General features: G+C 41.2%; 1 protein-coding gene across 1 annotated transcript; it reads left to right on the forward strand.

Annotated features, from left to right (window-relative positions):
• Positions 1-4,813: 4,813 nt before the first annotated feature.
• alpl (alkaline phosphatase, biomineralization associated) lies at positions 4,814-19,152 on the forward strand. Its single transcript, XM_033966783.2, has 12 exons — positions 4,814-4,984; positions 11,951-12,110; positions 12,932-13,051; positions 14,380-14,495; positions 15,083-15,257; positions 16,250-16,425; positions 16,852-16,992; positions 17,102-17,171; positions 17,302-17,436; positions 17,908-18,099; positions 18,179-18,298; positions 18,617-19,152. Exons 2-12 carry the CDS (start codon positions 11,996-11,998, stop codon positions 18,880-18,882), a joined length of 1,626 nt encoding a protein of 541 aa, XP_033822674.1. The 5' UTR covers positions 4,814-4,984; positions 11,951-11,995; the 3' UTR covers positions 18,883-19,152.
• The last annotated feature ends 422 nt before the right edge of the window (positions 19,153-19,574 follow it).

Here is a 19,574-nt window from a genome sequence, read left to right on the forward strand (position 1 = left end):
CATAGTGGAAGGAACTTGTATTTATGTTAATTGTTAATTTTTTATTTTTATTTTTTTAATTGATGCTAACAAAATTAAATTGCATTACCAATCAATCAATTAATCAATAAAATTAACAAACAAATTAATTATTTAATTAATTCATTTTCCTATCATTTATCAATCATGGCTATAAGAGAAAGTTGTCATAACCATTATAAAGTTAAACATATGTTGAGAGTAGAGACTAGCGAGAGACTAGACTAACTAGAGAACTAGAGACTAAGACATTCATACATAAGCTCGGGGGGTGAAGTGTCTTGCCAAAGGACACAACAACAGTATGTGCTGGTTGTAGCTAGGATTGAACCATCCACCAAACACTCTAACCACTGAGCAACTCCTGTCCATTCAGTGACAGAGCAAGTCTTTTACTCCTTTGTTTGAGCTGTGAATGTACAGCAAATGTCGGATCTTGAGTTTGAAGACACTGCTATTCTGGTTTGCATCACAGAGCGTTAACACATTCAGCACAATCCAAAAAGCTAAAGTTTTGTAAACAAATCCAGGAGACGCTGAGCCGTGGTGCCAAGCTTTATTTGAATCTCATTTGTGTCACATAAACACGCATTCCACAAGAGTTCTGGCCTGAAAATTTTTGTTTTCTCAAATAGCAGAAAACCACTTTGAACAATATCAGCAGTTTATCACCTTAAACCAGTGTAGCCGGGATAAAACACAGGGGGTGAAGTGTGGAAAGATGGCACGAGGGAGGGGGCAGGAAAAGGCCACCAATTGTTTTTAGGACATACTCAATTACATAAATAGTCTCACATGACCTACAGCGGAAAGCCTGTCACCTAATAGGTTATTGATGGGTTTCTTTCTCTGTGGTTGCAGACAGAGCACTCTTTTAACAGGGCAGGGTTTTTTGCAGTAGTATAAAATGAGACTAACAAGTGTAAAACAAGAAATGCATGAATGTACCGCATGTAAGTTTTGATCGGTTTTGCATGCTTGTTTTTTACCTGCTATTTGGTGACATACTATAGATTGCTTTTTTCCAGAAATGTCTCATATATGTAAGTAATTCTGTAACAGACCAACATGCATACTGTAAACAAGGGCAAAGCTATTCCACTTAAAATCGGGATGAGTTGAGACACAATTCCCATTAGACACAAGTGCTGTGATTTGACCACTGCTTTTTTAAACTATGACTTCTAAAATAGATTAACTCATCACAGCACTTCTTTTTGTTTGTGCCAAATGTAAACACATGGAAAAAAGTATCTCATAATGTCATGAGATGATTCTACACGTGAGCATGTGTGCACACATATCATGGTACATTTTTTCCCACCCTCATCCTCTTTTCTGAGTACACAAGCCTCAAATGAAGGACAATACAGGTTTACTCAAACATGCAATCAATCAAAATACAAAATACTATGAGTAAGCTAATGATGAGAGAAGCGTGTTTTGCTTAATGTCTCCTTAATGTTAGTAGGAATTTAAATGATTCTTGAGGAGAGGATTGCGTGAGCTGTGGACAGTTTGTGGCCATTGTAGGACCATGTCCCGTGATACCAGAATTGAAGCATTTAAATGCATTTTGTACGAAGGGTAAATATTGTAAAGGTTGTGAAGCCATGCTTTTCCAGGGCAGCTGTAAACCACAAACATGCGTCAGTAATTCGTCACTGATCCTCCAAAGCAGTTGATTATTTGTAGCACGGAGGCATTCCTCCAAGAATAACTGGAGTATGTTTGTGTTTGAGATTGGCTGCTGCATACTGCACACCTATCACACAGACTGTTAGCGGAGTGTGTCCTCAGTGAATGCATCTAAAGCAGCTGGTTAGACAGAAGTGGATATAAACCACCAGTAATTACAGACCGCACACCCTTAAATGATATAGAAGACAATCTGAGCTAGGCTTACCATGAAGTTCAGTACAACCTGTCAGAGCAGAGTTTCAGCTTTATCACAACTTCTCATTGCCTAAAGATGAGCAACAGGAAACCAGGGCTACACAGGAAAGAGCCTGCAGCTATCAGTTAACTCTTTATCTATTGTTATGCTAAAACATTCCTCAAATACCACAAAACCCAATGCAAATACAGCCACAAGTTTTACTCATTAAGATTTATCCATGAAAAATACCAGGATGCCAGGGATCCCGATACCAGACTTAAAGCTACACACTCTTATCAGTAGGCCATCATGCTGTCTGTAAATGCATGTATAAAATGAACAAGATAAAATTAATGAAGAAGAAAGAAAGAAAGATTAAAATGACCCAACAACATCTGAAAACTAAACGCAGCAGGTTTAACCCCATGAGTGTACAACTATAAGATCCGAAGGTCGCCCACAGATAAAGACACTGAACTATCCCAGGCCACAGCTCATGACCTGTGACGACTACAGAGAGGGTCTGTTTCCTTAAGATAATGCAACGTTATGCAAAAAGAAAAAAGGTCCTTTCCCAAGCAATCGGCTTTCCTCTAGGCGAGATTGTCAGGCTTTGAGGCTGTTTTTTAACACGTAGGGTTTATTTTTAGTTTTGCCTCATTATAGCAGACAGCTCATGCACTTTCTGATTAATTGCCTCTGCAGTCCTAAAATTGTTAAGATTTTTGTTGACATAGCTTTAAATCTTCTATACCGACAATACCAGAATACTGTTTTTGCTAAAAGCACCCAAGTGTTACGTTCAATCATGCTGCAAAGGCACCGGAGAAGTCTGATCATTAAAATTTCAGAGGTTCCATTTACTTGAAGGTAAAAGCTCCTGTATTTTGAAGCTTTAAGGCAGATCTGAGAGGCTCGTTGCTTGCACTGCCTGAGTCCCTCCAGAGACAGATAACATGAGACTACCCTTTTGCTGTTGTTATGGTGCCCTGTAGCTTCAGCACTCACAATGACACGTGACCTGGGTAATGAGTAACTGTCTGTAATGTTACTCAATAAGTATTAGGATTGAACCATTCATTTCCCACAACCAATGTCATCAGTAACAAAGTCTAGACCTGTCAAGCACTAACACATAAACATATAGCTATTGTGGTCAGCATTAGGCTACTCTCTTTTCAGTTCTTGAATCATGACTGGCTCTAAGATAGTCCTGGGGAAAAGTAATAAACGTGTTATTATACTGCACTACAATGGAGGTTTAGTCAAATAAGATCTTCCAGGCAAACATAAGCATGGATCGTTGTTACTATAAGATACACACAGCCCATGATAAGCAAAAAGGCTGACACATTACACTTGACATAACCCTTATATTGTAATAGCCAGATGAAACCTATTTTGCATCATAGACTTACCTCCAAGACCCATGCAATGACAACTAAAGTTTTGTCCTTGCCGCCTACACACAGGATCTTTACTGTGACTAATCTCAGTTCCTGTGGCTGTGGCAGGGACAGCCAAAAAAGGATTTCCCAGACCACTTAAAATGATTGAAATGTTCAGAGATAGAGGTCTAATTTGATGCGCGTCTACGTAAGTACATGTGAGGTAAACTTGGGGGTGTCAAATTCCCAAATGTTACGCAGCAGCTCCTCGTGTACAAAAACAGTAACTGATCATGTGCAGGCAACGTGGAAAGATAATCAAACCTGCCAACATCCATCATTCAAAGATTTAATAAGGATCTATTTGGCCCAACCACGTAGATCTGTAGGGCAAATGAATAAAACACATCAACTGAGATTTTGAGAATTTTTTTTAACAATTGCAAATGCAGAAAACGGGGTGTATTTCTAACCAAGTCCGTATGAAGAAGCCTCGAACAAGAAAACGGCATCTTAGCAAACTGTTTTTAAAGTAAACAATTAAGGACACTCGCTTACCTTGCTGTCAGAGGCTCTAATGACACCGCCGTGATTTCAACGTGCTTTCTGACCGCGGACAGAGACCGGGACAGCCTCCGTTCAACAAAGATCAAACCTGCGCCTCTGTGACAAGATAATTTAGTTCAACTATTGCTTACTTGGTTTTTGGTTGTACCCCGTCCGGAAGTTGCGCTGCCTGTTCTTGATTGGAAGCACTGCAGCAGTAGTTTCCCTTTTGAACTATTATGATTTACTCCACTTAAATTAAATAAAAATGGCATAGTAGCGGGTGCAGAAAATCGCACTTGTTAAAAATTACTCGTTTTTGTTTTCTTCTTCCTCTTTTTTTTTTTTTTTTTATCTAAAATTGCTTAACATTGGTTTTATTTTCTATCAGTGACCTCTAGCGGAGAAGTTGTGTAGTCTGCATCTGGTTGTACTTAACGTATTATAGTAAAGCATACAAACTGTCATAGTCCACTTTCACTGTGATTAGGCAAGGCAAGTTTATTTGTATAGCACAGTTCGTACACAAAGTAATTCAAAGTGCTTTACAGAATAAGAAAGAAATTAAAATCTCTCAAATCAAAACATAAATAATAACAAATAATCATCACAAAATTAACATTAAAACAGAAGAGTGCAGAATAAAAATTACAATCACAAAATGGATTTTATGAAAATAAACAGGTAAATGTAGATAAAAAGTAAAAGAACAAAACAAAAAAGGATGTATACTAGGCCCAGGGGGTTATAGGCTGCAGTTTAAAAATATCTATAATGTAAGCTTTGATATTTGTAAAAAATAAATAAATAAAAATAATAATAATTTTAAAAATCACTCATTGTGGTTTATAATGATGAAATAATCGCAAAGTAACGGAGCATTGTAAATTCGCCGAGAGGGGGAGCTCTCGGGCTATTTCCCACAGCGCCATTATTTGTAAGGATTTTTTTTTTTTTTTTTTTTTTTTTTTTTTCCTTCTTCTTCTCGTGGGATACAGACAGACCGCTATTCTTAGAGCCCAGAGCCAGAGCCGAAAAACGGTGCCCTTATAAAAAGAAGTGTGGAGACACAAGGACGCACAAGTCAAGGTGAAGCGCCGGGTGAACGGGACTGTTTGGATGAGAGCGCAGCACTTTTGGACCACCGAGTGAGGTAAGACCAACTACAATAAACTTTTGTTACAGCAGCCTGTTATCAAGCACACAACATGAACTCGATCAAGATCTGAATTTATGTAACCTTTTTGGAACTATTCGTTTTGTAATAACCTAGTTCTAGGTTCTCCGATTATGGTAATGACAAAGCCAGCTAATCAAAGGTTTTTATTATTATTATTTTTTTCTTCCTACACTTGTTATAACATTGTATCGTAGGCTCGTATACAGTCTCCTTTCTGTGGTGAAATGCAAATGAAATGTATGGAAGTCTGTCATGTTTGATGCTCTTTCTTTTTCCCACGTGGTGTGCTGGGAATGCAAACAAATCAATCATCAGCATCAACTCATACAAATCTAAATACAACGTCATTTTATTTTCAATACCCTATCAATGTTGTGTGAAGTAAAAGGTTGTGTCCACTTTTTAGTCTTTTAGTCTTTAGTCTTTTTAGTTTTAGCCTACATCTCTCAAACATATTTTAGACAACCTGTGAGAAAGCAAACATCTTCCCTTGAGTAAAATACTAAAATACAATGGAAATCCTCATGTTTTCTGAAAGAGGTAGGAGAATTGCATGAATTGCATCATGTTATTAGAGTGTCTTTATTTTGGCCTACTCTTTTAATCAAAATCCTAATCCATGCCTTGGATCAGCTTACCTGATGCATCTCCTTGCTCTAGTGACTAGCAGTAGGCTACTGTAGGACTATTCTATTACTGTAGGACTATTCTATTCATACATTCATTCATCGAAGTCCACTGGGTTGCAAGTTGCCATGACAGAAGATGGATCTTATTTGTTACTGACCACAGCTCTGACTGGTCTTTTGCTGGTGGCTGTGGTGGCTCTCCTGTGCTACTTCACATGCAGATTGGCTGCCTCTCTACCTTTGGGTGGACCAGGTCGTTTCTGAGCTCAAACTGAGCACATGAAGGGTAAAAACTATTCATGCGTGGGTTTCAGCTTCCTGTGATGCTCTGAGTACTTTTGCCCTTTCAAAAGATACAATATTTTGTTTTGAATTGTTATTTTTGTATATTATTGTTGTTTTTTTGTATTGACTTAAGGCCAAAAGCAGAGTGGCTTGTGTTGCTTGGTTGGGTATTCGTGCAAAATTGCTATAGGCCTACCTAAATTGTAAACATATACAAGTTCACGTCCTATTTGTTTAGTGTACTTAAAATGCTTTGCCTTTTCTAAAAAAATATATAAATTAAGTAGGCTAGAAGGCAAAGGTAAGTTAAATAGCTGTGAGTTGTGAGTTAAATAGTTGTTATTACAGTTGTTGTTACATTGCGTTTCATTGCGTGAACAGTGAGTTGTGAATTTATTTAATTATTTATTTATTTATTTAGACTTTTAGATTATTCCATCATGTGTTTCAGGTTGCCATGTTTGGTCAATCATCCATTGTTAATCGGCTTTGTTATGGCTATTAAAGCTCTCAGAACTATTGCACTCAATCCAATTAAAATGACCTTGAGTGTAAGTAGGGAAGAATAGAGGAGAGTGTGGATAATTACTGATAAAAGCCTGGCTGGCCTGAACCCTTCTTGGCCCCTGTTGTGACTACTTACATTCACGGCAAGACCTCCATCTCAACTTTAGTGAATTAAGCTTTTGTTTTTTCTCTTTAGCTGCAAGGACTGGCAGAGAGCTGAACTATACACATTTGAAAGGTTTTATAAAGCTAGGGCTGAGGAGTTTTAGTTTTTTCTTTTCTTTTCCTTTTGGCTGTTAGCTTCAGGGGTCACCACCACAAACTGTCTTTGCATTTAACAGTCTCCTCTGTATCCTGTTCGTCAACACCAAATACCTTCAACTACTTTTACTACATTCATAAATCTCCTCTTTGATCCTCCTCTAGAGTAGACCCCCTGCCTCACTGCTCCACCCTCACCAGCCTTAATATTGCTTCAGTAATGTTATGTAATACAATACACATATATGTATCACATTTATGCTTTTCATTATTTAAGTCATTAATCTGCATAATTAGACCTCTTTTAAATTTCAACCAATTTTGTCTCAACCACCTCAAACAATAAACAGGTAAATAAATTCTTCTGTGTGAAAAAAGAGTCTTAAGAAGACAACAAGACACATTTTGGGGAGTATTAAGTTTTAAACTCTAACATATAGCGATCATGATTTTACATTTTGTTCATTGTAAACCTTAATCTATAACTGCTTAATAAGAGAAAAAGGACATTGACTTCCTGTTTCAAACAGCGAAACTGTGAAGCCCCATGTTTTTATAGTGGCATTTAACTTAAGAAAGCAGTGGATCTTAGCCCGATATATAGGGCAATTTTAAATATTTTCCTCAAATTATCTTATTTAAACTTACTACAAACATAGCCCTTTTTTAACCACAAACCTTTAAGAGAGCAGTGAATCACATTCAGTGCCGTTGCCTCTTCATATTAAAGTGTTAAAATAAAGCATTGTGTTTATGTTCTAGGCAGCAAATCTACCAAAACAAAATGAGATTTAATGCTGATAGCCAATGTGCCAAAAAGTCCAAATACTGGTCCAATATATCGGGCTGCCTGTATATCAGTCTAAATCTACTCGAAATTCAATTCAATTTATTTTATTTTTTTAACGCCCAAAATCACAACAACAGTTGTCTCGAAGGGCGTTTATGTTTTGGTTGATGGGGGAAACCGGAGTACCCGGAGGAAACCCATCCAGACACGGGGAGAAACATGAAAAACTCCACACAGAAAGGCCTGGGCGACCCGGGGATTGAACCAAACCTTCTTGCTCTGAGGCATGAGTGTTGCCACTCAGCCACCGTGCTGGCTACACACAAACACGAACAGGAAAGCCTACAGGATGTCTTTCTGTTTCCTGTTCATTTTTGTTTTCCTGTTCGCACTAGAAATGTTTTAGGCTTTTTCATGCTGTAGAATCTCATTTTGCAAGTAATTCATCCATCCATCCATCCATCCATATTCTTCCGCTCATCCGGGGTCGGGTCGCGGGGGCAGCAGTCTAAGCAGGGACTCCCAGACTTCCCTCACCTCGGACACGTCCTCCAGCTCCTCCGGTGGGACCCCAAGGCGTTCCCAGGCCAGCCGAGAGACATAGTCCCTCCAGCGTGTCCTGGGTCTTCCCCGGGGCCTCCTCCCGGTGGGACATGCCCAGAACACCTCCCTAGGGAGGCGTCCAAGAGGCATCCTGAGCAGATGCCCGAGCCACCTCAGCTGGTTCCTCTCGACATGTAGGAGCAGCGGCTGTACTCCGAGCTCATCCCGTGTGACCGAGCTCCTCACCCTATCCCTAAGGGTGCGCCCGGCCACTCTGCGGAGGAAGCCCATTTCAGCCGCTTGTATCCGCGATCTTGTCCTTTCGGTCATTACCCAGAGCTCATGACCATAGGTGAGGGTAGGAACGTAGATTGACCGGTAAATCGAGAGCTTCGCCTTCCGGCTCAGCTCCTTCTTTACCACAACGGACCGATACAGCGACCGCATCACTGCAGACGCTGCACCGATCCGCCTGTCAATCTCCCGCTCCATCCTTCCCTCACTCGTGAACAAGACCCCGAGATACTTGAACTCCTCCACTTGGGGCAGACACTCACCACCCACCCGGAGAGAGCAAACCACCTTTTTCCGGTCGAGAACCATGGCCTCGGATTTGGAGGAGCTGATTCTCATCCCAGCCGCTTCACACTTGGCTGCAAACCGCCCCAGTGCCTGCTGCAGGTCCTGGCTCGAAGAAGCCATCAGGACAACATCATCTGCAAACAGCAGAGATGAAATCCTGTGGTTCCCAAACCAGGCCCCCTCCGGCCCCTGGCTGCGCCTAGAAATTCTGTCCATAAATATAATGAACAGAACCAGTGACAAAGGGCAGCCCTGGCGGAGTCCAACATGCACCGGGAACAGGTCTGACTTACTGCCGGCAATGCGAACACAGCTCCTGCTCCGGTCATACAGGGACCGGACAGCCCTTAGCAAAGAGCCCCGGACCCCATACTCCCAGAGCACCCCCCAAAGGACACCACGAGGGACACTGTCGAATGCCTTCTCCAGATCCACAAAACACATGTGGACTGGTTGGGCATACTCCCATGAGCCCTCGAGGACCCGATGGAGAGTATAGAGCTGGTCTAGTGTTCCACGACCAGGACGAAAACCACACTGCTCCTCCTGGATCCGAGGTTCGACTATCGGTCGGATTCTCCTCTCCAGTACCCTGGAATAGACCTTACCGGGAAGGCTGAGGAGTGTGATTCCCCTGTAATTGGAACACACCCTCCGGTCCCCCTTCTTATACAGAGGGACCACCACCCCGGTCTGCCATTCCACAGGTACTGTCCCCGACCGCCACGCGATGTTGCAGAGACGTGTCAGCCAAGACAGTCCCACAACATCCAGAGACTTGAGGTACTCAGGACGGATCTCGTCCACCCCCGGAGCCTTGCCACCGAGGAGCTTGCCAACCACCTCAGTGACTTCAGCCAGGGTGATGGACGAGTCCGCCTCTGGGTCCCCAGTTTCTGCTTCCTCCTCGGAAGACGTGACAGTGGGATTGAGGAGATCCTCAAAGTATTCCTTCCACCGCCCGACAACATCCCCAGTCGAAGTCAGCAGCTCTCCACCCGCACTGTAAACAGTGTTGGTGAAGCACTGCTTTCCCCTCCTGAGGCGTCGGACGGTTTGCCAGAATCTCTTTGAGGCCGTCCGATAGTCCTCCTCCATGGCCTCCCCGAACTCCTCCCAACCCTGAGTTTTTGCCTCTGTGACTGCCCGAGCCGCGGCACGCTTGGCCGGCCGGTACTCATCAGCTGCCTCAGGAGTCCCACGAGCCAACAAGGCTCGATAGGACTCCTTCTTCAGCTTGACGGCATCCCTTACTTCCTGTGTCCACCACCGGGTTCGGGGATTGCCGCCGCGACAAGCACCACAGACCTTACGACCACAGCTACGAGCAGCCGCATCGACAATAGAGGTGGAGAACATGGCCCACTCGGAGTCCATGTCTCCAACCTCCCCCGGGATCAGGGAGAAGCTCTCCCGGAGGTGGGAGTTGAAGACCCCCCTGACAGAGGGCTCCGCCAGACGTTCCCAGCAGACCCTCACAATGCGCTTGGGCCTGCCAGGTCTGTCCGGCTTCCTCCTCCGCCAGCGGATCCAACTCACCACCAGGTGGTGATCAGTTGACAGCTCAGCCCCTCTCTTCACCCGAGTGTCCAAGACACGTGGTCGGAGGTCAGATGACACGACAACAAAGTCAATCATCGACCTCCGACCTAGAGTGTCCTGGTGCCATGTGCACCGATGGACACCCTTGTGCTCGAACATGGTGTTTGTTATGGACAAGCTGTGACTAGCACAGAAGTCCAATAACAAAACACCGCTCGGGTTCAGATCGGGGAGGCCGTTCCTCCCAATCACACCCCTCCAAGTGTCACTGTCGTTACCACATGGGCGTTGAAGTCCCCCAGGAGAACAACGGAGTCCCCGGTTGGTGCACTGTCTAGTACCCCTCCCAGGGACTCCAAGAAGGCCGGGTACTCTGCACTGCTGTTAGGCCCGTAGGCCGACACAACAGTGAGAGACCTGTCCCCGACCCGAAGGCGCAGGGACGCGACCCTCTCGTTCACCGGAGTGAACCCCAACACGCAGCGGCTGAGCTGTGGGGCAATGAGCAAGCCCACACCAGCTCGCCGCCGCTCCCCGCGGGCAACGCCAGAGAAATGGAGGGTCCAACCCCTCTCAAGAAGTTGGGTTCCAGAGCCCAAGCTGTGCGTGGAGGTGAGGCCGACTATATCTAGCCGGTAACACTCAACCTCCCGCACAAGCTCAGGCTCCTTCCCCCCCAGCGAGGTGACATTCCATGTCCCCAGAGCTAGTCTCCATGTCCGGAGATCCGGTCGTCGAGGTCCCCACCTTCGACTGCTGCCCGGATCTCTCCGCACCTGCCCCTCATGGCTCCTCCCGCAGGTGGTGGGTCCACGGGAGGACGGCCCCACGTCGTTCCTTCGGGCTGGGCCCGACCGGGCCCCGTGGGGAAAGGCCCGGCCACCAGGCGCTCGCTGCCGAGCACCCACCCCAGGCCTGGCTCCAGGGTGGGGCCCCGGTAACGCCAGTCCGGGCGACGTAACTGGCCTCGTTGTTACTCTATTCATGATGGGCTTCTGAACCGCTCTTAGTCAGACCCGTCTCCGAGGACCTGTTTGCCATGGGTGACCCTACCAGGGGCATGAAGCCCCCGACAACATAGCTCCCAGGATCATTCGGGTGCTCAAACCCCTCCACCACGTTAAGGTGGCGGTTCGGGGAGGGGGCAAGTAATTCAATCTCAATAAAATCTCAAATATTTCAATGAGCAAAAATAGAGCTCACTGTGAAAATGCATGAAGGACCCACACAATATCCTTGTCCATCGTGTACGTTTAAGTGCTAAGAAATTAATTCACATAAAAAATAAATAAAATAAAATAAAAAAATAATAATAAAAAATTGACCAAACGTATAACCAAATATGCCCAGCACACTGAAGGACACAGCATTCAGTAAATTATATTTAAATTAATTAAATGTCACACTACATTAGAATGTTTTTCTGGATTTCTCTGTTGTGTGGTTTACTGTGTCACCAATATAGTAAAGTCTGTTATTATTGACTGTGTCTTATTCTTACTTCCTCTTTATTGTTCCAGCAGGAAAGCTTTTTCTTGTCATGTACTGATTTGCATGTTGATTTAGCAAGTTTTATTTAAGATCATTTTGTTGCAGTTCTCTCTGTAGGCCCCAGAGACATGACATTTGACTGCTGGTTTACATGTAGACTATAATGTGTGTAAGTAGATGTAAGTATCAAGGAATAAGCTGTATTTTAAAATCTTTTTAGGTCAACTGTCACGATATTGAGACTGCCTGCTATAATAATGACAGGATTGTTGAGTGACAAGATGGATGTAAATCTATTTCTGTTTCTAGCAACTCCTTGGCGGCATTCAGACCTCATCATCCTCTCCGAGGGCCATGTTATGGGCATCTGAGAGAAAACCTCACATAGAGAACAGCATGAAGGCGACAGTCCTGCTTTTAATCTGCTCCACGCTCTTCTCAGGGGTTGTGGGGAAGCCACTGTTTCCAGGTAAGAAAGCACAGTCCACACACACACTTGGTACAGGTACAGTGCTGGCTTTGGCAAGTAACAAATCTGTCAAAACTTAATACCCAGAATTGAAAATAGATATTTCAGTATTGTGCTTTTGCCTTAGTACCAAAATCAAGTTTGAGATTTGTTTTTGTTAGCAACACTGGTGCATATCACACATGATAAATCCATTTCCCAAGAAAATTTTAGTGAATCTGACTGTACTAATTTTATTCAAATGCAAACCAATTCAAAGTTATGTAAGAAGCTAATGTTGAAATAAATTATAACTACACAAAGTGTTAAACAAGATGATTGAGGTCAACCACTGTTTTTGCATGACCAATGTGATACAGATCTTTTAAGTCTTTTTGATTTCTTTGAGCTGTTCATGCTATTGACTTAGGAGCCAGAAAGTCAATCAGCTTTTGCTAACCAAGAGGATTTACCTCATGCTCCATTTAGTGAGGCCGCTGAGTACAGGGTAAAACAGCAAATTGTAAGCCTTCACTGGCAGCAATAATAGGCTTGGCCGACTGAGCACACAACTGAGCAGATACCATATGTTACAGTATGTTTAACAATCATTATGGAGCTATTACAAGCTGCTGTTAAAACCAACCTGGCATGCTCCCTTGGAAAGACAGCTTTCACACCCACAGCCCATTTGACCACATGGTATTCTGTGTAACATGCTTACACTAAATTACATCAAACATTTTATAGAGCCATGGATTGATGAATGTTGATACAATTCAAATTCAATTACAAATTAGCTTAAGTTTATTTTGATACTTGTCTTATATTCTGATGCACAGAGCAAGAAAAAGATCCAAAGTTTTGGAATGCGTGGGCTCAAAAGACTCTGAAGAACGCTCTGACACTGCAAGACCTCAACAAAAAACAAGCAAAGAATCTTATCCTGTTCCTCGGAGATGGTGAGCTTAACGCCTTTCGAACCGGCCAAGACACTCTCTGAATTGCAAATAGTATAACTGCTTGGCTGTACAGAAAGAAAATGCAAGCCATAAAAGTCATGTGTATGATGTATTTAAAGCAGAGATAGATTAGAAGATTTGTGAGAATTCTATATATGCTCCAAAAGTAGACTTTAGTCTTTCTGTTTATGTCCCATTAACCCATTAAGTTTTATTTCACAAAGCTGGTCATATTCTTGGGAAACGGTAATGTATTAGACAGTGGGATTGATGTTGAAGGTATTTGTAACAATAAATAGTCACTCCAAAATGTGATATTGTGACATACATAGTTTGAATGGTTAATTGCAATTAGCAGTGCAGTAGTGCAGTATACATAGCTGTTTATCCTTTTTAAAGAAATCTAAAATACTTACAACATTAATCTTTGCTTGTTTCTGCATGTTTTTGAGTATTCTGTCCAACTTTTATTTCTGGTTAGTATAAAGCAGAACATGTGTGAGTGGGACAAGTTAGCATCTCAGTGCCAAGCTCATGTTTGTGTTGGGACAGCTCTCTGGTCACACAATAACTCTGATCCTCCATCGGGCCTCTGCTCTGTCTGTTTGCATTGTACACCAGAGAACCACGCTGTTCTGTACTCAGGCTACTCTGAACTTAACAGAGTTTGAAAGTCTGATTTGTTAAATTTAACAGTTTTACAGAAAAGAAAATTGTTCACAAAAAGATCAGCTTTATGCCAGCTTATGTTCAGAAAAATAGACTCACTGTCCCATGAAGCTGTTTTCCTTAAAGTGCACTCTAGATGTGGCGCTAGCATTAAATTTTATTAGGCAGCAACATGGGGCTAGCTCTGGACCCTTTTTTTTCTTTTGGAAAGAAAACATGAAAAAAATGAAAATGAAACAATGACATTTCTGATTTTATTTTTTTATGCAAGGTTAGCATGTTCAAATCTAATTTTGCGTTTACTGATAACAAATGTAATGCTGATAAAACACTGGATATAAGTTATTTGGTGTTTTGGTTCTCACAATGATTATTCAGCCAGAAAGCAGAATGACATTTATGAGTGTCTCATTTGGCTGGTTTCAATGCCAGTAGGTTATCTAAGAACTGTACTTTGAGCCATGGAGGAATTGTGTGCAAGATGTAAATACAATGTCTAGTTTGTTTAGTTTTGGTTTCAGCTGTAATGTATGTTCAATAAAAAGCTAGGTTGTGTCAAAAGTTATTTCTAACCTAAATATAGACATAAAATCCATTGTTATTTTATTATTGCAGTTTTCTGTTGCAATCATAACAGATTACCTGTTTTTGGTGTCCAGGCATGGGTGTTCCTACTGTGACAGCGGCTCGGATTCTAAAAGGCCAGCTCAGTGGACAGAGTGGAGAGGAGACTGTGCTGGAAATGGACAAGTTCCCCTTTTTATCTCTGGCTAAGGTCTGACCTGGTTATTTATTCATTATTTATTTATTTTCTGGAACAGTGCATGGGCCAATTTACCTGCAGCCTACATTTGTACTCACAAATTCACAATCATTCAACAACATAGGCACTGGAGGAAGTCTTCCCTTTATGTCTAGTTATATTTTAATTTGGGTAGGAGAGTATAGGAGGGTATCATCATCATATCATCTCAGGTTAGCTGTCAACAATGATAACCACACACCTGCGGTTTCCTTCTATGACTAATGAATGACAGATGCATTGTGCGTTTACTGTTAAAAATAGGCTGTGGGTCAGCATACAGAATGATATACATCACATTTCTTTAGTGTACTAATTTTACCTCAGACTAAATAATAGAGCCTGAGCTGACCCTCTTTTAGATGTTGATAAAATAAATAATTAATAATAATCTCTTTCATTTTAGTACAGAGCTTTCTTGGAAATTTCAATAGAATTTCAGCACAAACAAATAATTCAGGCTAATAGGTATGATCACTTTATAAAAACATATAGATGATCAGAAGCTTCAAGGTTTGTAAATTAAGAGAAAATACTCACATATTGATTTGTATTGGCAGACTTATAACACCAATGCCCAGGTGCCTGACAGCGCGGGGACCGCCACAGCATACCTGTGTGGAGTCAAAGCCAATGAGGGAACTGTCGGAGTGAGTGCCGCTGCTGTCCGCTCCCAATGCAATACAACAGAGGGCAATGAGGTCACATCTATTCTCAAATGGGCCAAGGATGCAGGTAGAATATCACCAAGCCATTTTATCTTTTATGTATTCCACAGAGGAGCAATGAATTATCATTTATCTACGGTTTGTAAGGTGATTTTTTATGAATGTGTGAGAACCCAGTTATGCTAGAAATTTATGCTAAGGGGGGACATAGTGTATACTTGGGTGACTTGATTGCTCTGAGCAGTGACTTTGAAGTGCTCTTGAACACTGTTTCGCCTCCACTCCAATTCACAATCACACAACTAGAGATTACATGGTGCAGATGTAGCATCTGACGAAGTGGCACATTTTTATGGACTTTTTTCACATTCTTTTTCAGACCTTCTTTTAATGGTTAGACTAAAAGTACATGAGAAAAAATGTGTGAAGAGTCAGAGGTGACATTTGTGTGTGTGTAGGTTCAGGGATCATGGATAATGGGAAATCCAGGCATTCCATAGGGCATGCTGCACTAGTTAAATAAAAATAGTTGAGTGTTTTGATGTAGCTGGGTGGTCTGTTACTGCGTATATTATTCTGTAAAATGTTTAACAAATTAAGCTGAATAAACAAAATTACTGTAATACTATTATGATTTTATACTCACTCGCATTGACGTAAGACAATATATTTTAATTTATTTGTGCAATAGGACAACATGTTTAGCATCTAGCTTGCCAGAATAAACCAGGTCTTTGATTTTTGTGGCAACGATCCTGCAGTAAACCACAGTAAGTAACATCTGAATGGCATATTTGCTGTATGAATTGTTGCGATGGTTTTAAGTCTCATTTGGATAAAAATAGGAATGGAACATTGGGGCTGTTCCCACAGACAAGAGTTATTTAGATCACATCCTGTTTGTTTTGAGAATAAATCAATTACATAATGGGGACAGCTATGACACACAGACTGTGCTAATGTACATGTTAAAATACCAATATTTATTGAGTTTGGTTACTGGCTAAATAACATGCAAACATTCTAGCCCCATCAATAAAATTAGTGTTCCCATTTCAGGGAAGTCAGTGGGAATCGTGACAACGACTCGCGTTAACCATGCCACCCCCAGTGCTGCGTATGCACACTCTGTGGACAGAGACTGGTACTCGGACAATGAGATGCCTGCTGAAGCTCTGCAGGCCGGTTGCAAGGATATTGCCAGACAACTGTTTGAAAACATTCCCAACATTGATGTAAGTGTAATAATCTGTCAGAGCATGTCATTCCTGAGGAACAATGTGACAGGCGACATAGACTATCTCTTGATCATGGCAGCTGTTAGTATATAGCAGATTTGACACAATAATTCGTTTTTCTAGGAAAATGACATAGCTTAAGGATTTGACTGACATTGGAACTGGATCAGAGCATTCCCAACAAGTAGTTGTTACTATTTTGGAATGGTCAGTAACTATTAAAAGTGTTGTTTTTTTTTAAAATGACGAACCAACATGAATTAATGGGGAAAGGCAACAAAATTTCTTGTGTAGATAATCGATGGGAGTTACTACTTAGTACATTGGGATGCATTATAAAATATGAATCTTGTCTGATCAGTGTCTTAAACATTTTTGTCTTAATTGGTAGATGTGTAAATATGACAATGTCTTCCACTATAGGTTGTCATGGGGGGAGGACGGAAATATATGTTCCCCAAAAACCAGTCCGATGTTGAATACCCCAATATTGCAAAGCACAGTGGCACACGGAAAGATGGCAGAAACCTGGTGCAAGAGTGGATCGACAAAATGCAGAGCAAGGTTTCATCCCAGACTCTTTTTAAGGCATTCTTCACAAATGGATTTACATATTTTGCAGTTCAAAGAGTACAACATTCATCCATGCTGCTTTTTTTCTCTCACTTTTCAGAGAGGCCATTATGTATGGAACAAGAATCAACTCTTATCACTAAACCCTAACAACGTGGAATACCTACTGGGTGGGTATACAATGCAAGCTTCATGTTAGAAACATCATTGAAGTGTAAATGAGGAACTGTGTTTTTGTATTGGCTTCAGGCTTTTTCCAACTTGATGTAATATAATGAATTGTGGTGTCTTCAATGTCAGGTCTGTTTGAACCTGGGGATTTGACATATGACTTGGAGAGGAACACAGAGACTGATCCCTCACTCACAGAAATGGTGGAAGTGGCAATCAAAATCCTGAAGAAAAACCCAAATGGATTTTACCTGCTTGTGGAAGGTATGTAAAACTTTATACAGCTACCTTAGCAAGAGATGATTGTTAATACTGTTATACTGGTTCATTTATTTTTATTAAAGGTGCTGTACTTAATTTTTGCTCTCTGAGAAACCTCTTAAAAACAGAACTAGTTTGGTTTAAATGTTTGCAGAGGTCCAAGTTTATATGGGTTTTTCCCACGTATTTACTGTCACAGTAAAGCTAAAGCTAACAACTACTGGCACACATTCTGGTTCTCGAATGATAAAACACTTTCTAATTACTTTCTAATTATTATCTAATTAGACAGCACATAGCTATAACAAACATAAAAGGATTTTTATCAACAAAACTAGTATAAATGCAGAAAAATTATATCTGCTTCCTGTTTTTTGTGTGTGTTATTTCCAAGATAAATGGAAAGGTTTTGTCCAAAAGGCCTCTGATAAAACACGTACCAAATCAATTTAACATAGATTAATTTCCAATCAGGAGGGCGTATTGACCATGGACATCATGAGGGAAAGGCCAAACAAGCTCTACATGAGGCAGTGGAAATGGACCGTGCGATTGGCAGAGCTGATCTACTGACCAGCATCCACGACACTCTGACTGTCGTTACTGCAGACCACTCTCACGTCTTCAACTTTGGAGGCTACACTACAAGAGGAAACACAATCTTTGGTGTGTAATTACTCTGGTATACGAATGGAGCTTGTGTGGCTGGTTGATAAGCAACCCAACTAATCCATCTTCATCCCAGGTCTGGCTCCCATGGTCAGTGATATTGATCAGAAGCCTTTCACCTCCATCTTGTACGGGAATGGACCGGGTTATAAAATCGTGAATGGTGCAAGAGAAAATGTCTCCACTATTGACTACCGTAAGTCATTCGCACAAGATGAGCGTATATTTCTGTACTATCCAAATTTTTGAATGTGTTTTTAGAGTTTAAAACATATATTGCAAAAAGTAAATAAATAAAACATAAAATAAATTAAATATGGAAGTCTCAAGACGCAAGTCAGATTCACGCAAGTGGCTACAACCCAAATAGATGTAAATGCTTCTTCCAATTGGCCACAAAACAATAAAATATAACTTTGTCACTTTCCGAAAATGTTTACAAAAAATATGATTTCAGTAATTTTTTACTACTATCACTAAATGTCTTGCGCTGTTTTTTATTTATGCCTTTTAGAGGAGAATAACTACCAAGCTCAGGCAGCTGTCCCTTTGAGTATGGAGACCCACGGAGGGGAGGATGTAGCAGTGTTCGCTAAAGGTCCTCTGGCTCACCTGCTCCACGGAGTCCATGAGCAGAACTACATTCCCCATGTCATGGCATATGCTGCCTGTATCGGCCAAAACAGGGAACACTGTTTGAAGGAAAGTGGAGCCGGACATTTGCACTCCACCTTTGGCAGTGTAATATCCATACTCACAATTAGTCGGCTGATTTGCTGACCCTTGTTCTTAAAAGTTATTTTAAATCCCACGTTTAACAAGGCATACTTTTTTAAAATCATGTATATGTTGTTTAATTTGTTACACAGATTATGTGCTATCTATTCTAGTTACTGCACTTTGAAGGCAACAATGCATATGTAACATATATAGTACAAAATATTCTGTCTATTCATTAGTTTTTTGGATTATAATGAAGATATCATGTTGGCACCAGATTTGATTGTTTTGTTAACAGAATCTACCTCATTTGATCTAAAAAAGGAACAATGTCATCATAATTTTTTTTTTTCTTTTCTAGATGCAAATAAGAGTTACAATAAGACATACAATTTTAGCCATACACATTGTGGCACGGTGTCCACAATAGTCAGACAGAACTTGTTAAACAAATGAGTCTAAACTATGTCACTGTAAAATATTTTTGTTCTGTCACTGTACAAAAACCTGTGGAATTGTTGACATTAAATGAAGAAAATGACTGTTGTATTTGTGTTTTGCACCAAACAATAAACAAAAATAAATAGTATAATAGTATATATTTTATCAACCAACCATGATTATACTATGCATAGTTATATATTTATTATTTATCAGTGTATTAGTATTAGTTTTTTTAATGATGGTGTTCAATTGTGATTTGTACCAAAATGCTTACCTGGCCAGCCACTGCAACACGCTTTGACAAAACG

This window comes from Periophthalmus magnuspinnatus, chromosome 5 (genome assembly GCF_009829125.3).
Source record: "Periophthalmus magnuspinnatus isolate fPerMag1 chromosome 5, fPerMag1.2.pri, whole genome shotgun sequence".
Taxonomy (NCBI): Eukaryota; Metazoa; Chordata; class Actinopteri; order Gobiiformes; family Gobiidae; genus Periophthalmus; species Periophthalmus magnuspinnatus.

Bases quoted from the DNA above. Each gene is read 5' to 3' on its own strand.
- alpl (XM_033966783.2), top strand. From the start codon at position 11,996: ATGTTATGGGCATCTGAGAGAAAACCTCACATAGAGAACAGCATGAAG. The intron at 13,052-14,379 runs GTGAGCTTAACG...TTTGGTGTCCAG, and splicing joins TATCCTGTTCCTCGGAGATG to GCATGGGTGTTCCTACTGTG. The intron at 17,437-17,907 runs GTATGTAAAACT...ATTTCCAATCAG, and splicing joins ATTTTACCTGCTTGTGGAAG to GAGGGCGTATTGACCATGGA.